At 39.2% G+C, this 24,763-nt stretch overlaps 1 protein-coding gene across 12 annotated transcripts in view; it reads left to right on the top strand.

The window, feature by feature from the left end:
• Positions 1–24,763, top strand: part of map2 (microtubule-associated protein 2) — a 142,758-nt gene that overhangs the window by 68,427 nt on the left and 49,568 nt on the right. For 11 of the 12 annotated variants that reach the window (XM_046842135.1, XM_046842158.1, XM_046842175.1 and 8 more), the window contains 2 exons: positions 1,765–1,951; positions 20,123–20,360. In XM_046842135.1, the coding sequence (XP_046698091.1) occupies positions 20,159–20,360 (202 nt within the window). In that variant the 5' untranslated portion in view covers positions 1,765–1,951; positions 20,123–20,158. The remainder of the gene's footprint in view (positions 1–1,764; positions 1,952–20,122; positions 20,361–24,763) is intronic. The other variant, XM_046842143.1, reaches the window with a different exon arrangement.

Genomic DNA, 24,763 nt, shown 5'->3' with positions numbered 1-24,763 from the left:
GCAAAAGCCAATCACCAGACTGCAATAGAGTGTATAAATACACAAGCAGTTTTGACACATACTGGATTACGTGATTAACTATTAGCAAACCGCTAGTCAATGTTATAAATACCACTTTTATTCAGTTATAAAGAACATTACGTGCACATGGGGGCTGTCCAATGCACATGACAACCATGCAAATTTGCTGTAATGGCCTAATAAATGAAGCTCTTTCTCCTTGTCCTTATTAACGTCGTGTCTCTTGGATTAAAGCAACGGACAGTGTATTATGAAAATATGATGCTGAATGCTGCAACGACTTCTAAAGGGACTGCGCGATGACTCTACGCTTCATGTTGTTTTCCTCGTTTGGAAAAAAACAAGCTGTGAATTTTGGCGTCCGGTTTGGGATTTGTATCGAGCGATACAGTCGGTGAGAGTCGGTACGGTGATATGGCCTGAAGTGTTGAAGTGTTGAACGTACGCAAAACAGAAGAGAGCCGCCGCTTACAAAAGCCTACACCTAAAGGCTTCGGTCACGCAATGCGCTCCATCTGCCACAATTTTTCATATGCGCCTATTTTAAGATTGATTTCTTAATTTTTAGGGGGCGTCTAAGGAATAGTGACTACAATCAATGTTTTCTTCATCTCGTCTTTTCTGAAACGGTCACGGCACGATGTATCTTCTATCTATCAGCGACGCATCATGCATGCAAGATGCTCTTATTTTCCAAACAACTTACAACTAGGCAGTTGAGGCTTAGGGGCCTTGCTCAAGGGCCCGGCAGTTTCAGCCTGTTGGTGCTGGGGTTTAAACTTGTAACCTTCCAATCCTGAGTCCAGTGTCTTAACCACTGTATAAATTATTAGGTCAGAGTACAACTGTCTCATTGAGCAGATCCAATCAGACCCAAACCTCTTCCAGCATGACAATGCCCTTGTGCACAAAGTCAGCTTCATGGAAATATACTTTACATGGGAAAGTAAGAGTGGAAGATCTCCTGCTATAAAGCTCTAAATCCTATTAAACACCTTTGGGATGAATGTGAACACTGACATTACCCCATGTCTCCTCACCCTTTCACCTACATCAGTACTTGACTATTCTAAAAGGTAAATCAACACAAATCTCCACAAATTCTCCACAAAATCTGGTGTAACATCTTTCCAGAAGAGTGGAGGTCAATATAATTATATTATATAATATATCATTGTGTTCAAAAGAGCTTTGCATGACAGAGTAGTCCTTGTCTGAAATCAAACTGCATGTGCTTCTGTGCTGACCATGCATTTTGTTTGTAGATAATGAGTTCTGCGATGCTCAGTGGGGAAGAACATGAAAGAACATCTTGCGTTGAGTGAAGAATGTTATCTGGACTGTATCATGGTCTTGTACTGATGCGTATGCATACTTGTGAATAAAAATAAACATTTTCCTATTTCCCAGTGATTTTGAATAAAATATTCCATTGTTTTCTTTCATCCTTTGCTTTGTGGATACAGGGAGATGTTTAAAGTGTGGTTTATTTATTACTGTGTGCCTGCATGGGTGTGTGTATATGTGTGTGTGTGTGTGTGTGTGTGTGTGTGTGTGTGTGTGTGTGTGTGTGTGTGTAGACAGAGAGAGAAACTTGGACCGTGTATATATACCACACACAAACACACACACACACACACACACACACACACACACACACACACACACACACACACACCCTATTACAGGTACTGCTATATCACAATAATGACCCATCTTTTTTCTGCTTTCTTCTGGCTCCAGGTGTGAATTGGAGCTTTTCCCCCTCGCGTCGCTCTTCTCTTCACTGGTCAGTGCTCTAAGTGACACGCAGAGCAGAAACACGCCTCCAAACACAAACATACACACACACACACACACACACACACATATACACACACACCACACTGCCGGCATCGTCACCTGGAAGCCATCACAAGTCACTGGACAGGTAAAATAAAATCCTTTTACCCAGACTGTAATAATCATGAATTTGATTAGGCCACATGATAGATTTTTCTCTTGAAGTGCATTTATGATGTCTGTACTCAACTGGATGCTTTACAAGACGAGTCCATGATGCATTTTCAGCAGAAACAGGAAAAAAGACAAAGACTAGCTGTTTTTTTCCCCCCTCTGTAACACCTACACAGTTTGTTCTGCTACACATTTGCATATATGCAAATTGGTTTATGGTAGCGATGTCATAACTACCAAAATGATCATCTTTGTGGTCTTTGCTTTCCATTTATGGGAAAAATACAAAAGTATGAAAAGGATGGCGTATTTTTTTATGATACCTTATCCACAGGCAGGCAATAAGGTCTTTTGGCCACTTAATACAGACTTTTTTGTGTTAAATCTGGCATATCTTGCATTTGATAATCATGTGGAGTAAGTAGGTTTGAGTAAATTGGAGTAAAAAAATTGTAGTTGGGTAACAGTATATACATACACCATTACACAGGGTAATAAAACATGTCATGGATGTGCCTGTATAGAACAATCAACTATAGCATGGTAGCATGCCCTTTTCCAAAATAAAAAAGGAGACATCCAGAAACAGCGACCCAGTCTTAGTCATGTGACGTAATCACATGACCCATTAAATTGAATACAAGATGGTGGATGATGTAATTGTTGTGCATGCTGTTCAGGATGATAAGGTTGTTAAAGATTTATGTTGACTTTGTACAACCTTTAGGGGGCGGAACGATCACTCGTAACAACTCCACCCCTCCGTTTGTACATTTAAGAAACTAAATGCAGGAAGGTAGAAAGTAAATAAAACATGGATGGACACGTGTTGATGAGTATCGCCACACAGCCCCTCTTGGGGCCCTTGAGCAAGGCCCTTAAACCTCTGTGCTGCAGTATCATGGCTAACCCCAGCTTCCTAACATTACATTTTCATATGAATAATGAAGGAATTTGAATATACTACAGTTTGGTAGACACTATTATTCAAGGCGATTTATAATACAATTATCTAAATTTATACAAATGGGCAATTGAGGATTAAGGGCTTTGCTCAAGGGCTCAGAATTTGGGATTTGATCTCATCACATTTTGGCTACAATAGAAAGTAGAAATACACTATATGGACAAATGTACTGGGATATCTGTCTTTTCCAGCCACAATGTTTCCTGAACACATTTTTGGAGGCACACAAATGTACAGAACATCTTCGTGTGTATTAGAATTACATTTTACCAGCATGACCCCTGTACACAAAGCCAGATCTATAAAGATATGCTTCACATGGGTTGGAGTGGAAGATTTCTTGCTATAGAACTCTGACCCTCAACCCTAATAAAGACCTTTGGGATAAATATTTTATGTTGACTGCACCACAGGCCTCCTCACCTCACCTACATCAGTACCTCACCTTGTGGTTTAAAGAATCTTACACAAATCTCCACAAACACACTCCAGAATCTAGTGGAACATCCTCCCAGAAGAGTGGAGGTTATATCAGTTATATGTTCAGGAAGCACATACCAATCTTATGTGTCCACAAACCTTTGTCTGTATAGAATCATTTGAGCTGATTTATTTTTTAAAATTCAGTGTGCCACAACATCACCCCATTGTTCATCCATTTACTCCTCTTACATAAACGAACATTGCAAACATGAAATCTTAATGAGTGAACATATTCTGGTCAAATTTGTGTCATATTTCTTCTTCTTATTATTATTTTTTTTTTACAATGACAATTTTTCCCGAAGCATTGGCACAAACTATTATTTATTTATTTATTTATTTATTTATTTATTTATTCATTCATTCATTCATTCATTCATTCATTCATTTATTTATTTATTTATTTATCTATTTATTTATTTATTTATTCATTTATGTAGTTATTTTTTTTATTCATTCATTTATTTATTTAGTTATGTATTTTTAATTTTTTCTTATTATTTATTTAGTTATTTATTGATTTTTTTATTTATTCATTGATTTTTTTTTTTTTTTTTTTTAGTTTTTTTTTATTTATTAATTTATTTAGTTAAGTATTTATTTAGTTATTTATTAAGTTATTTAGTTATTCTTTTATTCAATTATTTATGGATTTGTTTGTTTGTCTGTTTAATTCCATAGTCAGGTGATTTGTCACCTTGCTAGAAATAAATGGAGAAACTGATCTGCTAATAAAAACACTCCTAATTTAGCTTTCAATTAAAACATTTTGGAAATATGTACAATTGTTATATATTTGGTTCATTGGACTCTTAATAAAATGCTATTTAAAAAAAAAAGATTAATTGGACTATTTTCATGATGATCATAACAGCAATATCCATCAACTGGATTTTAAAATAAGATTTTCTAAAATGGTAAATAAACTAAAACCATTGATAAAAATCAGTGTATCAATGCTTATGTGTATTTTTTGTGAAATGACTATGCAGTGTTTTACCAATAAAAACAATGTTTTAGAATGAAAACATATAAGAACAGGTGGTTTAAATAAACAAAAAGAATCAGTAACTTGTGACCAATCAGATTTGAGAATTCGGTGATGCTTTAGTAAACGGTCCTGTGAGGAAAATGGATCCTGTGGGTGCCGCATGAGGCTGGGAGATTTTTAACAAATGCAAATGCAAAAGATGGTGTTATTTAACGACAGTAATATGCAAGCCTCTTTGAATGTGTGTGTGTGTGTGTGTGTGTGTGTGTGTGTGTGTGTGTGTGAGAGAGAGAGCTCTCTGGCTCTATAAACACTAAAAGCTGTGTGTGGGATGTGCGCGTGGGAATGAGCGTGACACAGGAATAAAAACCCAAACATAATAAATACTGTTCTTGTCTTTCACTCAGCTCTTTTCTTTCTTTTTTGTACACCTTGGCATTTTCTATCTATCTATCTATCTATCTATCTATCTATCTATCTATCTATCTGTCTGTCTGTCTGTCTGTCTGTCTGTCTGTCTGTCTGTCTGTCTGTCTGTCTGTCTGTCCATGTAGTATACATACTATACTACATGGACAAAAGGTTTGTGGACACCTGACTAAAAATTGGTATGCGCTCCTTCTTAAACATCCCATTCAACATTTAGTCCTCATTTGCTGCTTTAATAACCTCCATTCTTATGGAAAGATGTTCCATTAGATTGTGTGGAGATTTGTGCTCATTTAGACACAAGGGTGTTAGTAAAGTCAGATGCTGATGTAGGTGAGAAGGTGAGGAGGCCTGGGGATGCAGTCAGCAATCACATTCATCCCAAAGGTGTTCAATAGGGGTTTAGAGCTCTATAGCAGGAGATCTTTAACCTCAATCCATATCTTCATTGAGCTGGCTTTGTGCACAGGGGTATTGCAATGCTGGAACAGGTTTGGGTCTCCTAGTTCAAGTGAATTAATCATTTCATGCTACCGCACACACACACACACACACACACACACACACACACACACACACTTCCCATAGTAATGAGAGAAATAAAAAAACATAGGAAACGCTTGCTAATGCTATAGTATAAGCGATTGCAGTAACTTGCAGATCGAATTCAATATTACAGATTAAACACCATCGTTGACTGATTGTTGTTGTATTCGTTATTGAGGTGAGAGTAACGAGGTTGGACGGTGAAGCTCATTAGTGCATTTGCTGTTTATACACAATTACATGTTTTGTATATAAGTATATGAAGTGTGACAAACATGTGCTAGTGTTAGCAGAAAGTAGTAGCCATCTTGTTTATTAATGTACTGACTCACTCAACAGGAATTCTCCCACTGTTTACTGCTCTGTTATTTCTCTCAGCTCAGGCTGCTTTCAAAAACTGACACTCATGTGCCGATTGTTATTGAGCATCTAAATACACACACACACACACACACACACACACACACACACACACACACTGGGTTTCTCCCAGGTTTTTATGGAAGCCCATAGAACTCTCTGGAAAAGAAAAGTTCAATTTGGCACACTGATTAGCGAGGGTCTAAGGAACAATCTGACCGAATTTGGCCAGAGTGCCAATCAGATTTTCTTTTTTGGATTTTTGTTTTCACCAAATGTTCTGTTATACCAGATTTGGTGCACGTTGTCTTCAGAGTAAACCTCACAATAGTGGAGAATTTAGAACAATGCAAATTTGAAATATCGATTGATTGAAAAAAAAAAACTGCTGCTCTTTTAGGAAAAAATAAGCAGCTCCTTCTGATTTTGAAATTCAACAATGCTGTGTTGTAAAACATGTTATTGTTTATATGGTATACAATATTTATGGCTTTACCAGAAGAACTTACCATATTTTCCAGACTATAAGCAGCTACTTTTTCCACGTTTTGAACCTCGTGGCTTAAACAATCAAGCGGCTAATTTATGGATTTTTCCTGGGTTTTCCCGGTTTCATAAACGTCATTCTGGCAAAAAACTGAGCCCCATAACATTAGACCAATGAAATTGTGGAACGGGTTCAGGTGAACCAATGAAACTCTTTATATTAAATCAGATGCGCTCCCACTGAATCGGGCCGCACCACATCATAAATATGGATGAGGTTCCCCTGTCGTTTGACCTGCCGCTCACTCAGACTGTCTACAGGAAATGTGAATCATTCGTCACTCTGAAAACAACCGGGCATGAAAACACACTTCACCTGTGTTCTGAGCTGCACGGCATCGGGAGAAAAGCTTCACCGATGGTGATTTTTAAACGCATGACGATGCCAAAAGATAAACTCTCGAAAGAAATTGTTTTGAAAGGAAGGAGAAAGACGGTGAACAACGACTTTCTTGGTAGGCTACTGTTTGGATACAAGCCGTGTAACAGACACTGTCTTTCATTAAAGCCTGTGTAAAGTCAATTAGTGTCAATGTAGGAACCTGCGGCTTATAGATAGGTGCAGCGTATTTATGTTCAAAATTAAAATGTTTGTCAAATTCAGTGGGTGTGGCTTATATTTCGGTGCGCTTAATAGTCTGGAAATTACAGTATGTAAAATGGAGAAGCGGAGAGAAGATGTTAGCAGACTGCCTAACACCCTTGGTCATACAATGAGGTAGAAGCTTAATGATTTGGGGTTGTTTTGGAGCAGGGAAGGTTGGAGACATATTCCATTTCACTATTAAATTTCGTCTTCACTATAAACCAAGACAGTGAGGCAAAGCGTACGTCAAAAGCTCTGTGAGTGTTATTTAGAGAGCAAACAGTCATCTGGAGTGATATCTATTATGGAATGGCCTGCACAGTCACCTCACCTATATCTTATTGAACTGCTCTGGGATGAACTGGATCACAAGGTCAGATAGAAATCTCCAACTAGTGAAGAACACCTTTGACAAATTTTAGAGACAAGATAAAGTATTTCAGCTGTCTGAATCAACACCTTCAATTTAGGAATTCAGCCGTGCTGTGTTATAATTGTTTTGGCATTTACTATATATACATATATACGGCCAAAGGGTTTTGAACACTATTATTTTAATGAATCATGTTTTAGCTGAAGTGAGCCTTTTTAAGAGGGACCAGATTTTGTTAGCTGGAACGCTCCTGGGCACAAAAAACGCTTTCACACTTCAGTGAACAAACCAAATGAGAGCTTGAAAAAAACAACAAGAAAACAAAGTGTGAAAATGTCCTAAAGCTTTTATGGAAGCTGCTAGATTATTGTGATTATTTATTTCCTTCGCTCTATAGTCCAGTCATAATATTATACCCGGTCACAGTCAACTCCATTAACTCAACATGACTGTTTTTTAGGCTGATGTGTATGTTTGTGTAGATTTCTTTTCCCAGGATGGTTTATTAAGCTGGATTCGGTTGTATACAGAGTTCCCAGTGGATGGCACTCTGTCCTTGTGTAGATGCTATGCTGCTCTGCTGTCACTTCTTCAGTCCCATATCTGCCACCAACCAACTGTGTGTATGTGTGTATGTGTGTGTCTAGGGCCCAGCCTCCTGCAGTGATTTGAGAGCTCTGCAATGCAGCAACAGAGGCAACAGCATGAGTCAGACGCCCAGAGAGAAACATTATTTATTTACCTGGAATTAGCTTAACCTCCTATATATTTGGTAAAGAGGGTGTTGCTTGTGTATCTCTATCCCAATAAAAGAGATGTGGATTCTGTGTTTTTAAAGGTGCAATCCCGAAATACCTAATGAATTCTTAACTAGTACATTTTAGTCAAGTAGGTGTGGCCTCTGCTCAACTCACTCCCAGTGCAGAAAGTACAGCCTTTGTACCCGTCACTTCCAAAAAAGGATGTATTTGTCTGTACTAGTCAGACAGAGGTGGGGCCTTTATATCTGTTAGTCCCAGTAAAGGAGGTGTGGCCTTTATATCTGTTAGTTTCAGTGAAGGAGGTGTGGTCTTTATGTCACTGTCAGCCCCAGTAATGGAGGTGTGGCCTCTATATCTGTTAGTCCCAGTCATGGAGGTGTGGCCTTTATATCTGTTATTTCCAGTGCCAGAGGTGTGGTCTTTGTCTGTTAGTCCCAGTGAAGGAGGTGTGGTCTTTATATCACTGTCAGCCCCAGTAATGGAGGTGTGGCCTCTATATCTGTTAGTTCCAGTGCCAGAGGTGTGGTCTTTATGTCTGTTAGTCCCAGTGAAGGAGGTGTGGTCTTTATATCACTGTCAGCCCCAGTAATGGAGGTGTGGCCTCTATATCTGTTAGTCCTAGTGAAGGAGGTGTTGTCTCTATAATACTGTCAGCCCCAGTAATGGAGGTGTGGCCTCTATATCTGTTAGTCCTAGTGAAGGAGGTGTGGTCTCTATATCACTGTCAGCCCCAGTAATGGAGGTGTGGCCTCTATATCTGTTAGTTCCAGTGAAGGAGGTGTGGTCTTTATATCACTGTCAGCCCTAGTAATGGAGGCGTGGCCTCTATAACTGTTAGTTCCAGTGCCAGAGGTGTGGCCTTTATGACTGTTAGTCTCAGTGAAGGTGTCGCCTTTATATCTGTTAGTCCCAGTGAAGGAGGTGTGGCCTTTATATCTGTTAGTCTCAGTGACGGAGATATGGCCTCTATATCTGTTAGTCTCAGTGACGGAGGTGTGGCCTCTATATCTGTTAGTCCCAGTGTCAGAGGTGTGGCCTTTATATCTGTTAGTCCCAGTGACGGAGGTGTGGCCTTTATATCTGTCAATCCCAGTGATGGAGGTGTGGCCTCTAAAGGATGTGTGGTTTTTCGCTTTGTAGCTTTTTACAGTTTAACACTAACACTAGTAGCAGTAGTAGTAGTAGTACTAATATATTTGAATTACTAATTATCATTAGTTTTATCATTAAGTTAATCATATAAATATATACTTCTTTTATATTTGTTTTTTACATCATAATTGTATTTTTTATCAAATTTGTCACTTTGTTACATATAGTATTATAGTTTAAAGCTCATGGATCTCACTGCTATGAGTCAGTTCAGGCTAATAAACATGATCTTTCTCACATTAGATCATTCATCCTCTTCACCTCCCTGCTTTAGTAGTCACACTCATGCACCATCTGGAAGACTGCTGCACTTTTGACACTCAAAAACGTACCAGTTTTCCAGATTTCTGTCTTATTAGTGGAATCCACCTTCTTATCTACCCGACTTTAATGACGTTTGCTTAAATTATTAGCAAAGGTTTCTACTAGGTACCAATTTTTCCATCAAATTACGTTTCAGTTTTGCACGCTTATCGTGATTAGCCTCATTTACAATAATCAGGCTGTGTGCAAATGTTTTCATTGTCCAAACCAAACTATAATTTCTTCCAGATTTACAAAAGTTTTCAAAAGAGTTATCGAGCAGGACTTACATTTATCGACACACAAAACTCAGGTAAAAGGCAAAGCTCATAGACAATATGGAGACTAAACATGCAAAGAGCTACAGTGTATATATTAGTGTACAATATATACAGTATCTCACAAAAGTGGGTACACCCCTTCCCTTTAGCAACCATTTTAGTATCTTCTCAAGGGGACAATACAATAGAAATGAAACTTGGATATATTTTAGAGTAGTCAATGTGCAGCTTGTGTAGCAGTACAGATTTACTGTCCTCTGAAAATAACAACATACAGCCATTATTGTCAACAAAAGTGAGTACAACCTAAGTGATAACAGCTGTACGTGGTTGAAATGTGCAAAGCCACACGTCCTATTCATCATGAATGTGTGTATCTTGTATTAGAGCAGTTAAAATTTAATGCTTTGAATACAATTCTCTTATACTGACCACTGGATGTTTAACATGGCACCTTATGGTTAAGACTCTCTGAGGATTGAAGAATTAGTATTGTTGCTTACCATAAAAATGGCCCAGGCTGTAAAAAGATCTGTAAGACCCTGAAACTGAGTTACAGTACAGTGGCCAGGGTCATACAGAGGTTTTCCAAGACGGGTTACACTTGGAACAGACCTCACAAAAGCCGATTCGAAGAAGTTGAGTCCAGATGCATGAGTGCTTACAGCCTTGATTAAGAGGTTGCAAAAGCGGAAAGTCCACTTGTCAGTGCTCAGACCATACACCGCACACTGCAACATGTCGGTTTGAATGGACGTTGTTGCTGGATGAAGCCTCTTCTGAAGCTGGATTACAAGAAAGCCTACAAACAGTTTGCTAAAGACAACCTGTCCAAGAGCATGAATAACTGGAACCATGTACTTTGGTCTGATGAGACTAAGATAAACTTGATTGGCTCATATGGAGTCAAACATGGCGGTGGTAGCATCATGGTCTGGGTCTACATGAATGCCGCTGGTACTGGAGAGCTGCAGTTCATTAAGGGAAACATAGATTCCAACATGAACTGTGACATTCTGAAGCAAACAATTATGCCCTCACTTGCTGAAGGTGATGGAGTGGCCAAGTATGTTTTCAGACCTGAAACCTATTAAGCACCTGTGGGGCTCCTCAAGCAGAGGGTGGAGAAGTGCCGTGTGTCTAACTTTTACTTTAACTTTTTGGTTTAGATTGTCCATAAAGTGTCCGTGTGCGGTATGATGTGGTGTAAAGTGTCCATAAAGTGTCAGTGTGCGGTATGGTATGGTGTAAAATGTCCATAAGTGTCCGTGTGCGGAATAGTGTGGTGTAAAGTGTCCGTGTGCGGTATGGTGTGGTATAAAATATAAAGTGCACTGTGCTGTGCGAGTCCAGAGTTTAAAGTGTCGTGATGCGAAAGGTGAGATATGTACAGAGAAGAAGTGTGATGATGGAGAGAGTGGGCCAGTTTTTAGATCCTGGGTGTCTCTTGGTTTGAACTCCGAGTGGCCTGTGGCAAGAAGCTCCTCCTCATTCTCGCTGTGTTCGCTTTCAGGAAGAGGAAGCGTTTCCCTGATCGCAATAGAGAAAAGAGTCTATTATTGGGATGGCTAAGGTCCTTCATAATCTTCCTGGCTCTGGTCCGGCAGGAAGACTGTAGTATAAAATTCAGGGAAGAGGTCAAACAGGGGCTCGGTGGTGGTGAAGAGGTGCTGGATGATTGGGCAACTACTGCAGAAGTGATAAGGGAGACAGCTAGAAAGGTACTTGGTGTGACACATGGCAATAGAAAGGAAGACAAAGAGACATAATGGTGGAATGAGGAAGTGCAGGACAGCATAAGGAGAAAGAGGTTGGAGAAACAGAATCAACAGAGTGATGAGAAAAGAAGGCAGGAGTACTAGGAGATGCAGCAGCAGGTAAAGAGGGATGTGGCTAATGCCAAGGAAAAGGCATATGAGGAGCTGTATGAGAAGTTGAACACTAAGGAAGGAGAAAATGATTTGTAGCGATTGGCCAGGCAGAGGGACCGAGCTGGGAAGGATGTGCTGCAAGTTAGAGCAATAAAGGATGGAGATGGAAATGTGTTGACTAGTGAGGAGAGTGTGTTGAGAAGATGGAGAGAGTATTTTGAGCAGCTGATAAACATGGAAAATGAGAGAGAGAGAAGGTTGGATGGTGTAGAGATGGCAAAGCAGGAAGTGGAGAGGATTAGTGAAGAGGAAGTAAGAGCAGCGATTAAGAGAATGAAGAGTGGAAAGTCGGTTGTACCACATGACATACCGGTAGAAGCATGGAGATGTTTAGGAAAGATGGCAGTGGAGTTTTTTACAAGGTTGTTAATAGGATTTTGGAAGGTGAGAGAATGCCTGAGGAATGGAGAAGGAGTGTGCTGGTACCGATCTTTAAAAGTAAGGGAGATGTGCAGACCTGCAGTAACTACAGGGGAATTAAGTTGATCAGTCACACCATGAAGTTATGGGAAAGAGTAGTGGAAGCCAGGCTGAGAGAAGAGGAGACCATCTGTAAGCAACAGTATGGTTTCATGCCGAGGAAGAGCACCACAGATACATTATTTGCTTTGAGAATGTCGATGGAAAAGTATAGAGAAGGTCAGAAGGAGATGCATTGTGTGTTTGTGGATTTAGGGAACACGTACAACAGGGTGGAGAGAGGAGTTGTGGTATTGTATGAGGAAGTCTGGTGTGTCAGATAAGTATGTGAGGGTGGTGCAGGACATGTATGAGGACAGTGTGACAGCAGTGAAGTGTGCAGTAGAAACAACTGACTGGTTTAAGGTGGAGGTTGGACTGCAGCAAGGATCGGCTCTGAGCCCTTTCCTGTTTGCAGTGGTGATGGATACGTTGACGGACGGGGTCAGACAGGAGTCTCCTGGACTATGAAGTTTGCGGATGATATTGTGATTTGTGGTGAAAGTAGGGAGCAGGTTGAGAAGAGCCTGGAGAGGTGGAGGTACACGTTGGAGAGAAGGGAAATGAAAGTCAGAAGAAGTAAGACATAATACATGTGTGTGAATGAGAGGGAGGGCAGTGGAGTGGTGCGGTTGCAGAGAGAAGAGGTGGTGAAGGTGGAGTTCAGGTACCTGGGGTCAACAGTGCAAAGTAATGGAGAGAAGTGAAGAAAAGAGTGCAGGCAAGGTGGAGTGGGTAGAGAAGAGTGATAGCAGGAGTGACTTGTGGATGTGAAGTGGATCCATGTTAAGTAGCATTAGCAAGTGGTCTTAATTTGAAGAACTCTACAAGGGTGAATCAGGCAGGTCCGGAAAAAAAGGGACAAGATCAATGGTACCTCAGGAGTATGTGCAGCTTTACTGAGAAAGAAAAATAGAGAGATAAAGGACAGGGGGTGACAGGAAATGAAAGAAATATGGATACTTAGTATTCTATTTTACGTAATAGTTTTAAAGACACAATGTAGTGTAATCAGGGCACAAGTAAAGATTAAAAGAAAAGTACTTTGTAAGGATTTGAAGTCAATCATTCACAGATCACATTCGGTGAATTCACACATTTTTAGAAACTCAGCAAATCTTGTTTTCCTATATTTTTCCGACTGCCAAATTTCTTGAGAATCAAATAATTCATGAATATATGCTTTTTTATTTTTGTAAATTCAATAAACTTGTGAATTTTTTTGGACTATATAATTCTCGAAGAGAATTATTTCCCGAATCAGAGGGATTCTGGGCCGCGGTTGTCATGCCAACCTTCTCTCCATGTCTCCCAGCTTGTCTTTCTAAAATGACACTCTGATTTGAGGATGTTTGTTATGCGTGTGTTGTTTTGCTTGTCTCACTGTTGCCATTTTTTTTGCCATGAATGCCAAATGATTATATCATTACTATTTTGCATAGTATTAAGAAGACTGGTCATTTGGATAGAATGAGTTGAATAGATGGCAACAGTTATGTTAAAGTGTTCCTGAGATGAAACTGATATCCTGGATTGCTTACTAAATTCACTGTGTGATGCCTGAGACTTGTGTCAGAAGCATGTAGTGAGAAAGAGCTTTTACCGTATTTTTCGGACTATAAGCCGCTACTTTTTTCCCACGTTTTGAACCCCTCGGCTTAAACAACGAAGCGGCTTATTTATGAATTTTTCTGGGTTTTTCCTGGTTTCACAAACTTCAAGCCAAAAAACTGAACCCCATAACATTAGACCAATGAAATTCCCGAGCGGAAACGAAAAAACACACCTCACCTGTGTTCTGAGCTGCACGGCATCGGGAGAAAAAACGTTTTTTTTAAACGCATGACGATGCCAATAGATAAACTCCCGAGAGAAAAAGTTGTGAAAGGAAGGAGGAAGACAGTGAACAATGACTTTCTTGGTAGGCTACTGTTTAGATACAAGCCGTTGTAGCGTGTTGAGTCTGGGTAAAGGGAGAGCTCGCTAACTCCAGTTGCAACAGAAATCATATAAGCACAGACAGGTCTCCAAAAACAGACAGACAGCAAATTATCTATATACTTAAGTGCCTTCTGACTTCTAACGCCTGGCCACTTTCACAAACACACCTTAGTATTGCAAAAAAAGAAAAAAGATTTAATAAAACCCGACGTTCTCTTCCTGTTCTGTGTGCAGGAAGTTACAGCTCTACCTCTGCCATGTTAATCTGTATTCTATGTGACAAAATATTGATCACTTTTTAAATAATAAAATATAGCACATCTACTAATAATTATATATAAATTAATCATTTTTTACTGATGCAAATTTTAAAAACGATGCATCAAATCGTTAAAATCACATGTGGCTGTAAAAGTTAATTCCGTAATATAATCACCTGTGTCAGTTTTTTATTCGATTTTTAATAACAATGCCATGTTTTTACACGTATAAAGCCGTGTGTTTTATTGCGTAACTGAAGCCCAGAACATTGCAGACTGATACTCTTCTCAGTACTGTAGTAATACACACGATGAGATTACAAGTGCCTGAATAAAGTGCTAATATTAAGTGTAATATTAACTATTATAGCTGATACAAGCTGATCTGCATGAAACGACGCAGAATTCATCTAAAGCTCCGCCAGTAAATTTTTATTACCAATAATAGCGAAATAACTCACTGCAAATTTTTATCAATCCTAAATAAGGGATTATTAACAGGAAAAGACAATTGGTTCTTTGACTTCGTATTGCAGTCATGAGTGTGTGAAGTTCTGAGCGTGTGAGCTAGCGAGCGAGTGAGTGGGAGGAAGGACAGGGTGATGCTTCCAGCAGAAAGAAACAGGAAGGGTGAGACAGAACTATTCTTTCTTGTTTACAGTGAAAGGCTTTAGGACAAAAGGACCGCTCGTGGGCAGTGCGCTTCCAGTGTGTCAGGGGAAGGAACCACACACAAGAGACAACCATAGCTTTTATGTTTTTTTGCACAACCTGAGACAAAAAGTGAAGGACCACAAAAGGTTTATAAAAGGAATATCTACAGATATAGAATATACTGTATATTAAAACATACATTGTATAGACAAAAAGTTGTAGACAACTGACTGCGTTTTGTGATTTACATCCAACATTTATGCTCCATTTGCCATTATAATAATTTCCACTCTTCAACAAAGATGTTCCACTAGGTTTTGTGGAGATCTGTGCCTCATTCAGCTACAAGGGTGTTAGTAAACGCCAGTAGTGATGTAGGTGAGGTGAGGAGGCTGGGGGTGCATCTTAAAAAAGGTGTAGAATAGAAATGAGGTCAAAGCTCAATAGCAGTAGATCTTCCACTCCAACGTTCCCATATAAATCATCTTCATGGAGCTGGGTTTGTGCACAAGGGCATCGTCATAGTTCAATTGAAGGAAAAATATTAAGCAATCGCATCTTTGCGCTCTCGTCTAACAGTTTGTGGAAGATCGACATATGGCTTGAAAAGTCCCAATACTTTTGTCAATTGATTTGTGATAGAAGAGTATCTGCAAGAGTGAAAGGGAAAGTTTATTGGACTGTGGTGAGACCTGCAACACAGAGTTGAAGATGGGAGTAAAGACGATGGACAGATCTATAGATCTATAGATAGATAGATCTATAGATAGATAGATAGATAGATAGATAGATAGATAGATAGATAGATAGATAGATAGATAGATAGATAGATAGATAGATAGATAGATAGATAGATAGATAGATAGATAGATAGACTAAGGGGGGTGGTGGTAGCTCATTGGTAGCTCATTGCCTCTGGGCAGTCAACCCCCCAATAATTTCCGGTTCTGAACATTTTCAGGTTCTCATTTGGAACCTAACTAACAGCAAGTTGCAGGTTATCTTAAAGTGGGTGGGAATCCGCAGCAGGACCGAATGTTCAGGAACGTCAGGAATAACATTTTAAACAGTTTTCACTAATACAGTTCATAAAATCTTAAAACACATTGTTGTATTAAAGTGACATAATGTCTCTGCATTCATTAAAGTACCATAGGCGCCAAAATCAGTGGGTCTTAGAACGTAACCCCTGCGAGTTCCGGGGGACCACTTTACTGATCAGAATGTTGGGGGTTCTAGCCCCAGTATTGCCATGATATTACTTTTGGGCCCTTGACCTCTTAAGCTTCTTTGCTTCAGAGATGCTGTATCATGTCTGACCATCTGCTTCGACCCCAGCTTCCTAACATCGCTCAGGAATCAAAGCTTATTTGTTTCTTAGCATTCAAATGTGTAGGATATAGTGATGAACATAGCCTGGCATTATGAAGCACGGCTACATTTACATTTATGAGATTTGGCACTATTATACAGAGTGACAGCTGAGCAGTTAAGGGGTTAAGGGCCTTGCACAAGGGGCCCACCAGAGACAGCTTGGTGGTGATGGGATTTGAACTTTTTCCGATCCAGATTTCAATGAGCTCCCACCTTTTGAAAATTTGAACAATGAAACTCTGTAGAAGGTTCCGTCTCACAAATGAGTCCAAATTCGACATGTTTGGCTTCAACACAACAACTTATGGCTACCTTAGAGCTTCAGGGTTCTTGGCTTAATCACTACTGGGTTTCCTATTGGTTTGCTGGTTTCCTTTAACTGTCCAGATGCATGCTGAGAGGCAGATTAGCTAGGATGAAAGGGTGCAGATGTCATGTAATGGACTGGCATTACATTCAGGTTGATTTCTCTCGCCATGGGTTTTGCTGTGGATCCACTGCAATAAAGCTTTTACAGGAGATACATAAATGAACAAAATATAAGGTTTTTCTTCTTATTTTCTTTTTTGAGCCAATAATCCAGGACTATGATATACTGGTAATGTGATGTAGTGGCACTGATTGGTGGGTTAATGGACTGATACAAAAAACAAGTAACAATAAAATAAAAGCAATAATACTATCATTTGAATTTATTTATTAAAAGTAAACTAATGTTAGGTTTAAAAGCAGACAGGAGGAAGGAATGAACTATTCCTGACAAAGTTTTTACCGTTTGCTTAGAAAGCTTTTACTGGCGAGTCATCGGGAATGAGGAAACACATCTTTTCATCTTTTATGTTCAGGATTTGTGCCTGGCTCTGATCCTCTTAAAGGCGATGCAGAGGAGATGAAACCCCTCGTCCCTCTGTTCTTTCCCCAGGCTCTGTCTTCATTAGCATGGCTTAGAGAAGTGCTGAGCTCAGTGATTTTCTGCCGATTGTTTCCTTTGCAATGCTGTAATCGGGGTGAAAGGACAGAAATCGTCTCTGGCACATGAGGAAAAGTGCAGACTCAGCCAAAAAACACTGTAATAATTTCAACAGTTAATGAACAATTAATGAGGACAAATGTATACGACTTAATACAATTTTAATGTTTATTTATTTTATTTAATCAATTCAATTTGTAGCAATTTAATTGATATAATATAAAATGCATTGCACTAATTAGATTTATTGCATTTTATTTTTTGTAAAATAATATAAAATATTATCTGATTAAGACGTCTGATAAGTCACTGGCTGAGCTCTTCTCTCTCTCTCACACACACACACACACACACACACACACACACACACACACACACATTGCTATAAAAAAGCATATGGGGAGTGTTTACTAAAGAACAGAAAGGAGAAAAATAAATGAGTGATTTCATCTCTCTTTCATCCGTTCTTCTCGTTTTCTGTCTCAGAAGAGCCGAGCAGCAGTAAAGCCAGTTAATTATGCAGCAATGCCAGAGCAAAGTGTGTATGTGTGTGTGTGTGTGTGTGTGTGTGTGAGTGTTAGAGCTCATTGATATACTAACGGTCCACATGCAGGAGTACAGTAACAGTGTTATTCTATCCAACTAAAAGGCATTTCATCTCATCTAATTAGCTTTCAAGTCAACTAGCAACACCGCTCTTCATTAAATGGAAGACCACAAGTTTTTAGTCTCTACTTTGAGCACTTTTTTTAATTATTATTCAACTTGAAAACATACACAACAATGCCAGGGGTATAAAAACTAGAGCTAGTGCAGTGTCACTGTGGCTACTCACTCCGTATTGGAAATAACAATTTGTAGTGCGCATGCATGAAAACCCTAGCCAGGAAGTGGCTAGCGGCTAATGCTAGCACTATGGATTTTTTAGCGCTTTATGTCCAGCTCTAAGAATTTCTTTCCAATTGATCACTGAATATAAACAATATAATAAAATGTGCATTGCATTAATCTGATTTATTCTATGAATTTTTTTATAAAATATTATCATATATATTATGTTAAAATTGTTTAAAAAAGGTAAAATGTTCAAATGTTCAAATTCTAACAAATTGCGTTAATAATAATAATAATAATAATAATAATAATAATAATAATAAAAACGACAAGCAATTTCTTGCATTTTCTCCACCTCACTGTAAATAATCTTTTTTTTTTTCACTTTTCGTTTTCACTTCGTCATTATGGGGTACTGAGAGTGGATCAAAAAAATCTATTTAAACAATCGTAGTATCAGGCTGCAACATAACATTGAAAACAGTTTTCAGTGAAATTAAATACTTACTAAACTGTATATATATATATATACAGTACAGACCAAAAGTTTGGACACACCTTCTCATTCAAAGAGTTTTCTTTATTTTCATGACTATGAAAATTGTAGATTCACACTGAAGGCATCAAAACTATGAATTAACACATGTGGAATTATATATGGAATTATATACATAACAAAAAAGTGTGAAACAACTGAAAAATGTCATATTCTAGGTTCTTCAAAGTAGCCACCTTTTGCTTTGATTACTGCTTTGCACACTCTTGGCATTCTCTTGATGAGCTTCAAGAGGTAGTCACCTGAAATGGTCTTCCAACAGTCTTGAAGGAGTTCCCCGAGAGATGCTTGAAACTTGTTGGCCCTTTTGCCTTCACTCTGCGGTCCAGCTCACCCCTAAACCATCTCGACTGGGTTCAGGTCCGGTGACTGTGGAGGCCAGGTCATCTGGCGCAGCACCCCATCACTCTCCTTCTTGGTCAAATAGCCCTTGATGCCTTCAGTGTGACTCTACAATTTTCATAATAAAGAAAACTCTTTGAATGAGAAGGTGTGTCCAAAATTTTGGTCTGTATTGTATATATATATATATATATATATATATATATATATATATATATATATATATATATATATACACACACACACACACACAGTGTACAAAGTGTGCAGTGTAAGAATTGAAAGTCAAATGATGGTCACACCAAATATTGATTTGATTTGTATTTTAATTCTGTAAAATTTCTTTTTTTTCAATTTTGTTGTGATAAAAATAAACACTTTGCAGCATTTTTTTTTTACACCTGCCTAAAACTTTGTTTTATTCAGACTGAAATGCTAACACACGCTCTCTAACACTGCGAGCATAAAACGTGCTAGCCTGTAACCCATTATAAATGTACTACACTATACATGTTGGTTTTCTTGAGGTTTTTTTGTGGGTTTGTAAGTGTGTTTGAGTGTGTTATCAGCGTCCGACAGGTTTGTTTAATATATTCTATTTTAAAAAGGCTTTAAAAAGTGTGAAAGGATGTGATTAGTAGGCTAACAGGCCTCCTTCCTCTGCTAGGTTACAGATTAGCCAGTAATACAATGTTGGCTATTAGTGCAATTAGCGCATTTTAGGAACAAAAATGAGACGACGAACGGTTGCTAAGAGATGAAATTAAAGCGCTGGGATTATTCTGTTACTCTCAGCATGAGCGCCTTGTTCTCTTTTCATTGTTCATTAGCACTGATCAGATCTTACACTCAATCATTGTTTTTATTAACACACCACTGTTAAAATCACATCCAGCAGCTCGTTTGCTTTCTGCTCGACCCGGTTTCTCTCAGAATTTTGGATGGAGAGCTTCAGAGCTTTACTTCACCATGAGATTACAGATGAGTCAGAGGTGATGGATACATTATTTATTTTAGCTAAGCAGATTTCTGTCTCTGTTTTCCAGCAGTAAGGTGAAATTTCTTCCCATCCCTAAGTTCTGATGGCAGACGGTCGACAGCCCGAGGACAGCGCCTCCCAGTGGGCTTTGCCAGGGAACCAGGACTCCTCTGGTCCAATGGGAGAGAATGGGTTCTCCTTCAGGACCTGCCAGCCTGGTGCTGCTCATGCCAGCCCCGCTGCCTCCTATGCCAAAGAGAACGGCTTTAACGGAGACCTGCCCTCGGCCCATGAGGTTACTGCAGGTAGGAAGATGAAACCTGAGAACTCGTCCCAGAGCTTCTGAAATCAGTCATGATGTTCACACTAGAGAAGAGATCGTTAAAGGTTTTGTGGAAAGGTACAGGTTCAAAAAAAGGTTCTAGATCTCTCAGTGTCAAAATGTTTAGTTAGGGAGAGAAAAGAGTGAGTTGTCACTTGTGGGGTGTTTACTGTTTACTCATGGGTGTGTAGATTTTTTTTTATAGGCGTTTAATGTTAACTTGTGGGCATTTACTGTGTACTTGTGTACAGTTTACTTGTGGGCGTTTATTGTTCACTTGTGGGCGTTTAACGTTTTGTTGTGAGTGTGTACTGTTCACTTGTGGACGTTTAATGTTTATTTGTTGGTATTTACTGTTTACTTGTGGGAGTATATTGTACACTTGGGGGCATTTAATGTTTAATTGTATGTGTACTGTTTACTTGTGGGTGTGTTCAGTTTACTTGTGGGAGTTTACTTGTGGGCATGTACAGTTTACTTGTGGGAGTTTACTTGTGGGCATGTACAGTTTACTTGTGGGAGTTTACTTGTGGGAGTTTACTTGTGGGCATGTACACTTTACTTGTGGGAGTTTACTTGTGGGAGATTACTTGTGGGCATGTACACTTTAATTGTGGGAGTTTACTTGTGGGCATGTACCGTTTACTTGTGGGAGTTTACTTGTGGGAGATTACTTGTGGGCATGTACACTTTACTTGTGGGAGTTTACTTGTGGGCATGTACCGTTTACTTGTGGGTGTTTATTTTTTACTTGTGGGCATGTACAGTTTACGTGTGGGTGTGTACAGTTTTCTTGTGGGAGTTTACTTGTGGGAGTTTACTTGTGGGCATGTATAGTTTACTTGTGGAAGTTTACTTGTGGGCATGTACAGTTTACTTGTGGGAGTTTACTTGTGGGCATGTACAGTTTACTTGTGGAAGTTTACTTGTGGGCATGTACAGTTTACTTGTGGGTGTTATTTTTTTACTTGTGGGCATGTACAGTTTACTTGTGGACATGTACAGTTTGCTTGTGGGAGTTTACTTGTGGGCATGTACAGTTTACTTGTGGGTGTGTACAGTTTACTTGTGGGCATGTACAGTTTACTTGTGGGTGTGTACAGTTTACTTGTGGGTGTTATTTTTTTACTTGTGGGTGTGTACAGTTTACTTGTGGACATGTACAGTTTGCTTGTGGGAGTTTACTTGTGGGCATGTACAGTTTACTTGTGGGCATGTACAGTTTACTTGTGGGTGTGTACAGTTTACTTGTGGGCATGTACAGTTTACTTGTGGGTGTGTACAGTTTACTTGTGGGTGTTCACTGTTTACTTGTGGGCGTGTCCAGTTTACTTCTAGGTGTTTACTGTTTACTTGAGGCTATTAACTGTTTACTTATGGGAGTTTACTGTTTACTTGTGGGTGAGTACAATTATGAATTTTTTTAGTTTATGTATAGCTACTTTATTAACCCAGCTAACTAACATATATGAGCATCAGATTCCATTTATGTTGTTAGTCTCAGCTTCTAAGGATTTCTTTCTTTCTTTCTTTCTTTCTTTCTTTCTTTCTTTCTTTCTTTCTTTCTTTCTTTCTTTCTTTCTTTCTTCCTTCCTTACTTTTAGCAGTTTCAGGATAGATTTGTTACACCATCAGACTGAATAAATGTTTATTTTAACTCTGATGTCTAATCCAACATTCTGCTTGCATCAATCACCATCTTTAGTAAAATATAGTACAGTGACAGTGTTTTCTGTCTGGGAGGGAAGATACAAATCTTTTACTTCAGCATATATCGAAGGTAAAAAAGCGAGCGTTTGCAGAGATGTAGAACAAAAGGCTGAGCTGGCTGCAGGGGATTGGGTGCCATGGCAACTCGCAGAAGCAAGTCCTAATGCCTGGAGCTCGGGTTAGAGAAAAAAAGACATGCTTGAAATTATGTCGGAAAAATATGAACTATTTCCAGCTCTGACTGAGACCTGAGTGAGAACAGAACAGGAAATAGGCATTATTTACCACCAGGATGCTGAAGCATCAATCTACTGACTTCTGATTGTTATGTACTATACTACTGAAACAGTATAGTGCGCGCACACACACACACACAAACACACACAGACACACACACAGACACACACACACACACACACACACACACAGACACAAACACATTGCTGATAAAGTCGCCAGTGGCTGGATTCCGAACACACACACTATACACATATACATCACTGTCTGACAAACACACACACACACACACACACACAGGCCACACCCAAGTTTCTGTTTATGCCTTCCTTTGTTCTTTTATTTCTTGCGTTTTCTCTTTTTTCTGATGATAGTATACCCTTTTCTTTCTTTCTTTCTTTCTTTCTTTCTTTCTTTCTTTCTTTCTTTCTTTCTTTCTTTCTTTCTTTCTTTCTTTCTTTTCTTTCTTTTTCTTTCTTTTTATTTGTGGCTTCATCTCTTTTACTTGCTCTTTTGGTTTTGTTTGTTTGTTTATTCCTTCCTTCCATCTTTTCTTTCTTTCTTTTTTTCTTTCTTTCTTTCTTTCTTTCTTTCTTTCTTTCTTTCTTTCTTTCTTTCTTTCTTTCTTTCTTTCTTTTTCTTTCTTTGATACAGACATCAGTGACTCTCTTTTGTTTTGCTGGTTGTAAAGTTGTGTATCTGTGTGGCAGTTTGTATTGGTGATGTTTTGCTGAGAGAGATAAGATGAGATGAGAGGAGATGATATGAGATGAGAGGAGATGATATGATATGAGATGAGAGGAGAGGAGAGGAGAGAGCTTTAGAGCGATTGTGAACATACAGTGTCGTGACTTGAGGAGGAGTGTGGAGTGGGAAGAAGCAAGGAAAAAAAACAGAATGAGGGAGGAGAAATAATAAAGGGGAGATTCAGGAGAGAGGCTGAAGTGTAAGACAGAAAAGGATGCTGGAAGGAGGTTAAGAAAAGGGTTAAAGACTCTTAGGCATCAGTCAGAGGAAAACAAGGATGTAGGAGGCAAGGTGTAACCTTCAGAACTTTTGGAGTGTGTGTGTGTGTGTGTGTGTGTGTGTGTGTGTGTGTGTGTGTGTGTGTGTAAATGTATGCAAAGTCTAGAAGATTCTTTGAACTACTTTTCACAGTGTGTTCCCGTTTTTTTTTTTTTGTTTTTTTTTTCATCTCAATTCCCTGAGAGTCTCAATCACCTCTGGATATTTGTTTAAAAAAAGAGGCCAAACTTCCTTTACTTAGTCTGACAGCACAAAGGCCACACCTCCTTCCCTAAGCACAGAGGCCACACTTTTTTTACTGAGCACAGAGGCCACACCCCTTTACTGAGATTGAGAGCACAGAAGCCACACCTTCTTTACTGAGCACAGAGGCCACACCCACTTTACTGAGATTGAAAGCACAGAGGCCACACTTTCTTTACTGAGCACATAGGCCACACCCCCTTTACTGAGATTAAGAGCACAGAGGTCACACTTTCTTTACTGAGCACAAAGGCCACACCCTCTTTATTGAGATTGACAGCACATAGGCCACACCTTCTTTACTGAGCAAAGAGGCCACACCCCCTTTACTGAGATTAAGAGCACAGAGGCCACACCTTCTTTACTGAGCACAAAGGCCACACCCTCTTTATTGAGATTGACAGCACACAGGCCACACCTACTTTGATAGGTCACATTTTCACACCTCTTGTTCCCTGACTTCATTATTAGCAATAACACATCTCTGTACCAGCGCAGTTTCCTGTACCTGTGCGTCTCGCAATTGATCACGAGCCTGTCGTCAAATCGTCAAACCCATCGACCTGTTTCTCTCACAAACATGCACAATTAATGACTTGCTTTTCCTTTTTAATTTACTTGTCATGGGTTTCTGTTGCCTGAGGGAAGCTTCCTGCCTCTGCTGTTCCTGCTGTAACATTCACGCCTCAACTTTAGCATTAATGCAGAGCCGTCATCAAAGACCCTCATAACAAAACACAAAAGCAGACGTTTAAACCTGCACTCGTTTTCTAGTGTCACTTTATTTTATTAAAACAGAGACAGAAGGTGTAATTTCAAGAGAAACAAGATATTAGGATGCCTGATGCCTCCAACCAGAGGTGGTTCTGTGACTGCAAAATCAGAGGCACACAGTTTTATAAGATGTCTTTGGATGCAGTAGCATGAAATTTTTCCTTCGCTTAAAACCTGGCAATGCTGCTGTGCACAAATCCAGCTGTTTAAAAATAGGGTTTACAAGGGAAAATTGGAGAGGAAGATCTTGAGGGTTTTGACCTCAATCCTGTTGAACACCTTTGGGATAAATTGGACGGTTAAATGGACATTTGATGCCACCCAGATGACGATGCATTCTCGTTTGAGTCTGGTTCTTCTCAAGGTTTCTTCCTCATGCCTCCTGCCCAGATTATC

Source organism: Silurus meridionalis, chromosome 3 (genome assembly GCF_014805685.1).
Source record: "Silurus meridionalis isolate SWU-2019-XX chromosome 3, ASM1480568v1, whole genome shotgun sequence".
Classification (NCBI taxonomy): Eukaryota; Metazoa; Chordata; class Actinopteri; order Siluriformes; family Siluridae; genus Silurus; species Silurus meridionalis.
The sequence above is the reverse complement of the archived record's forward strand: the minus strand, read 5'-3'. Positions and strand labels throughout refer to the sequence as shown.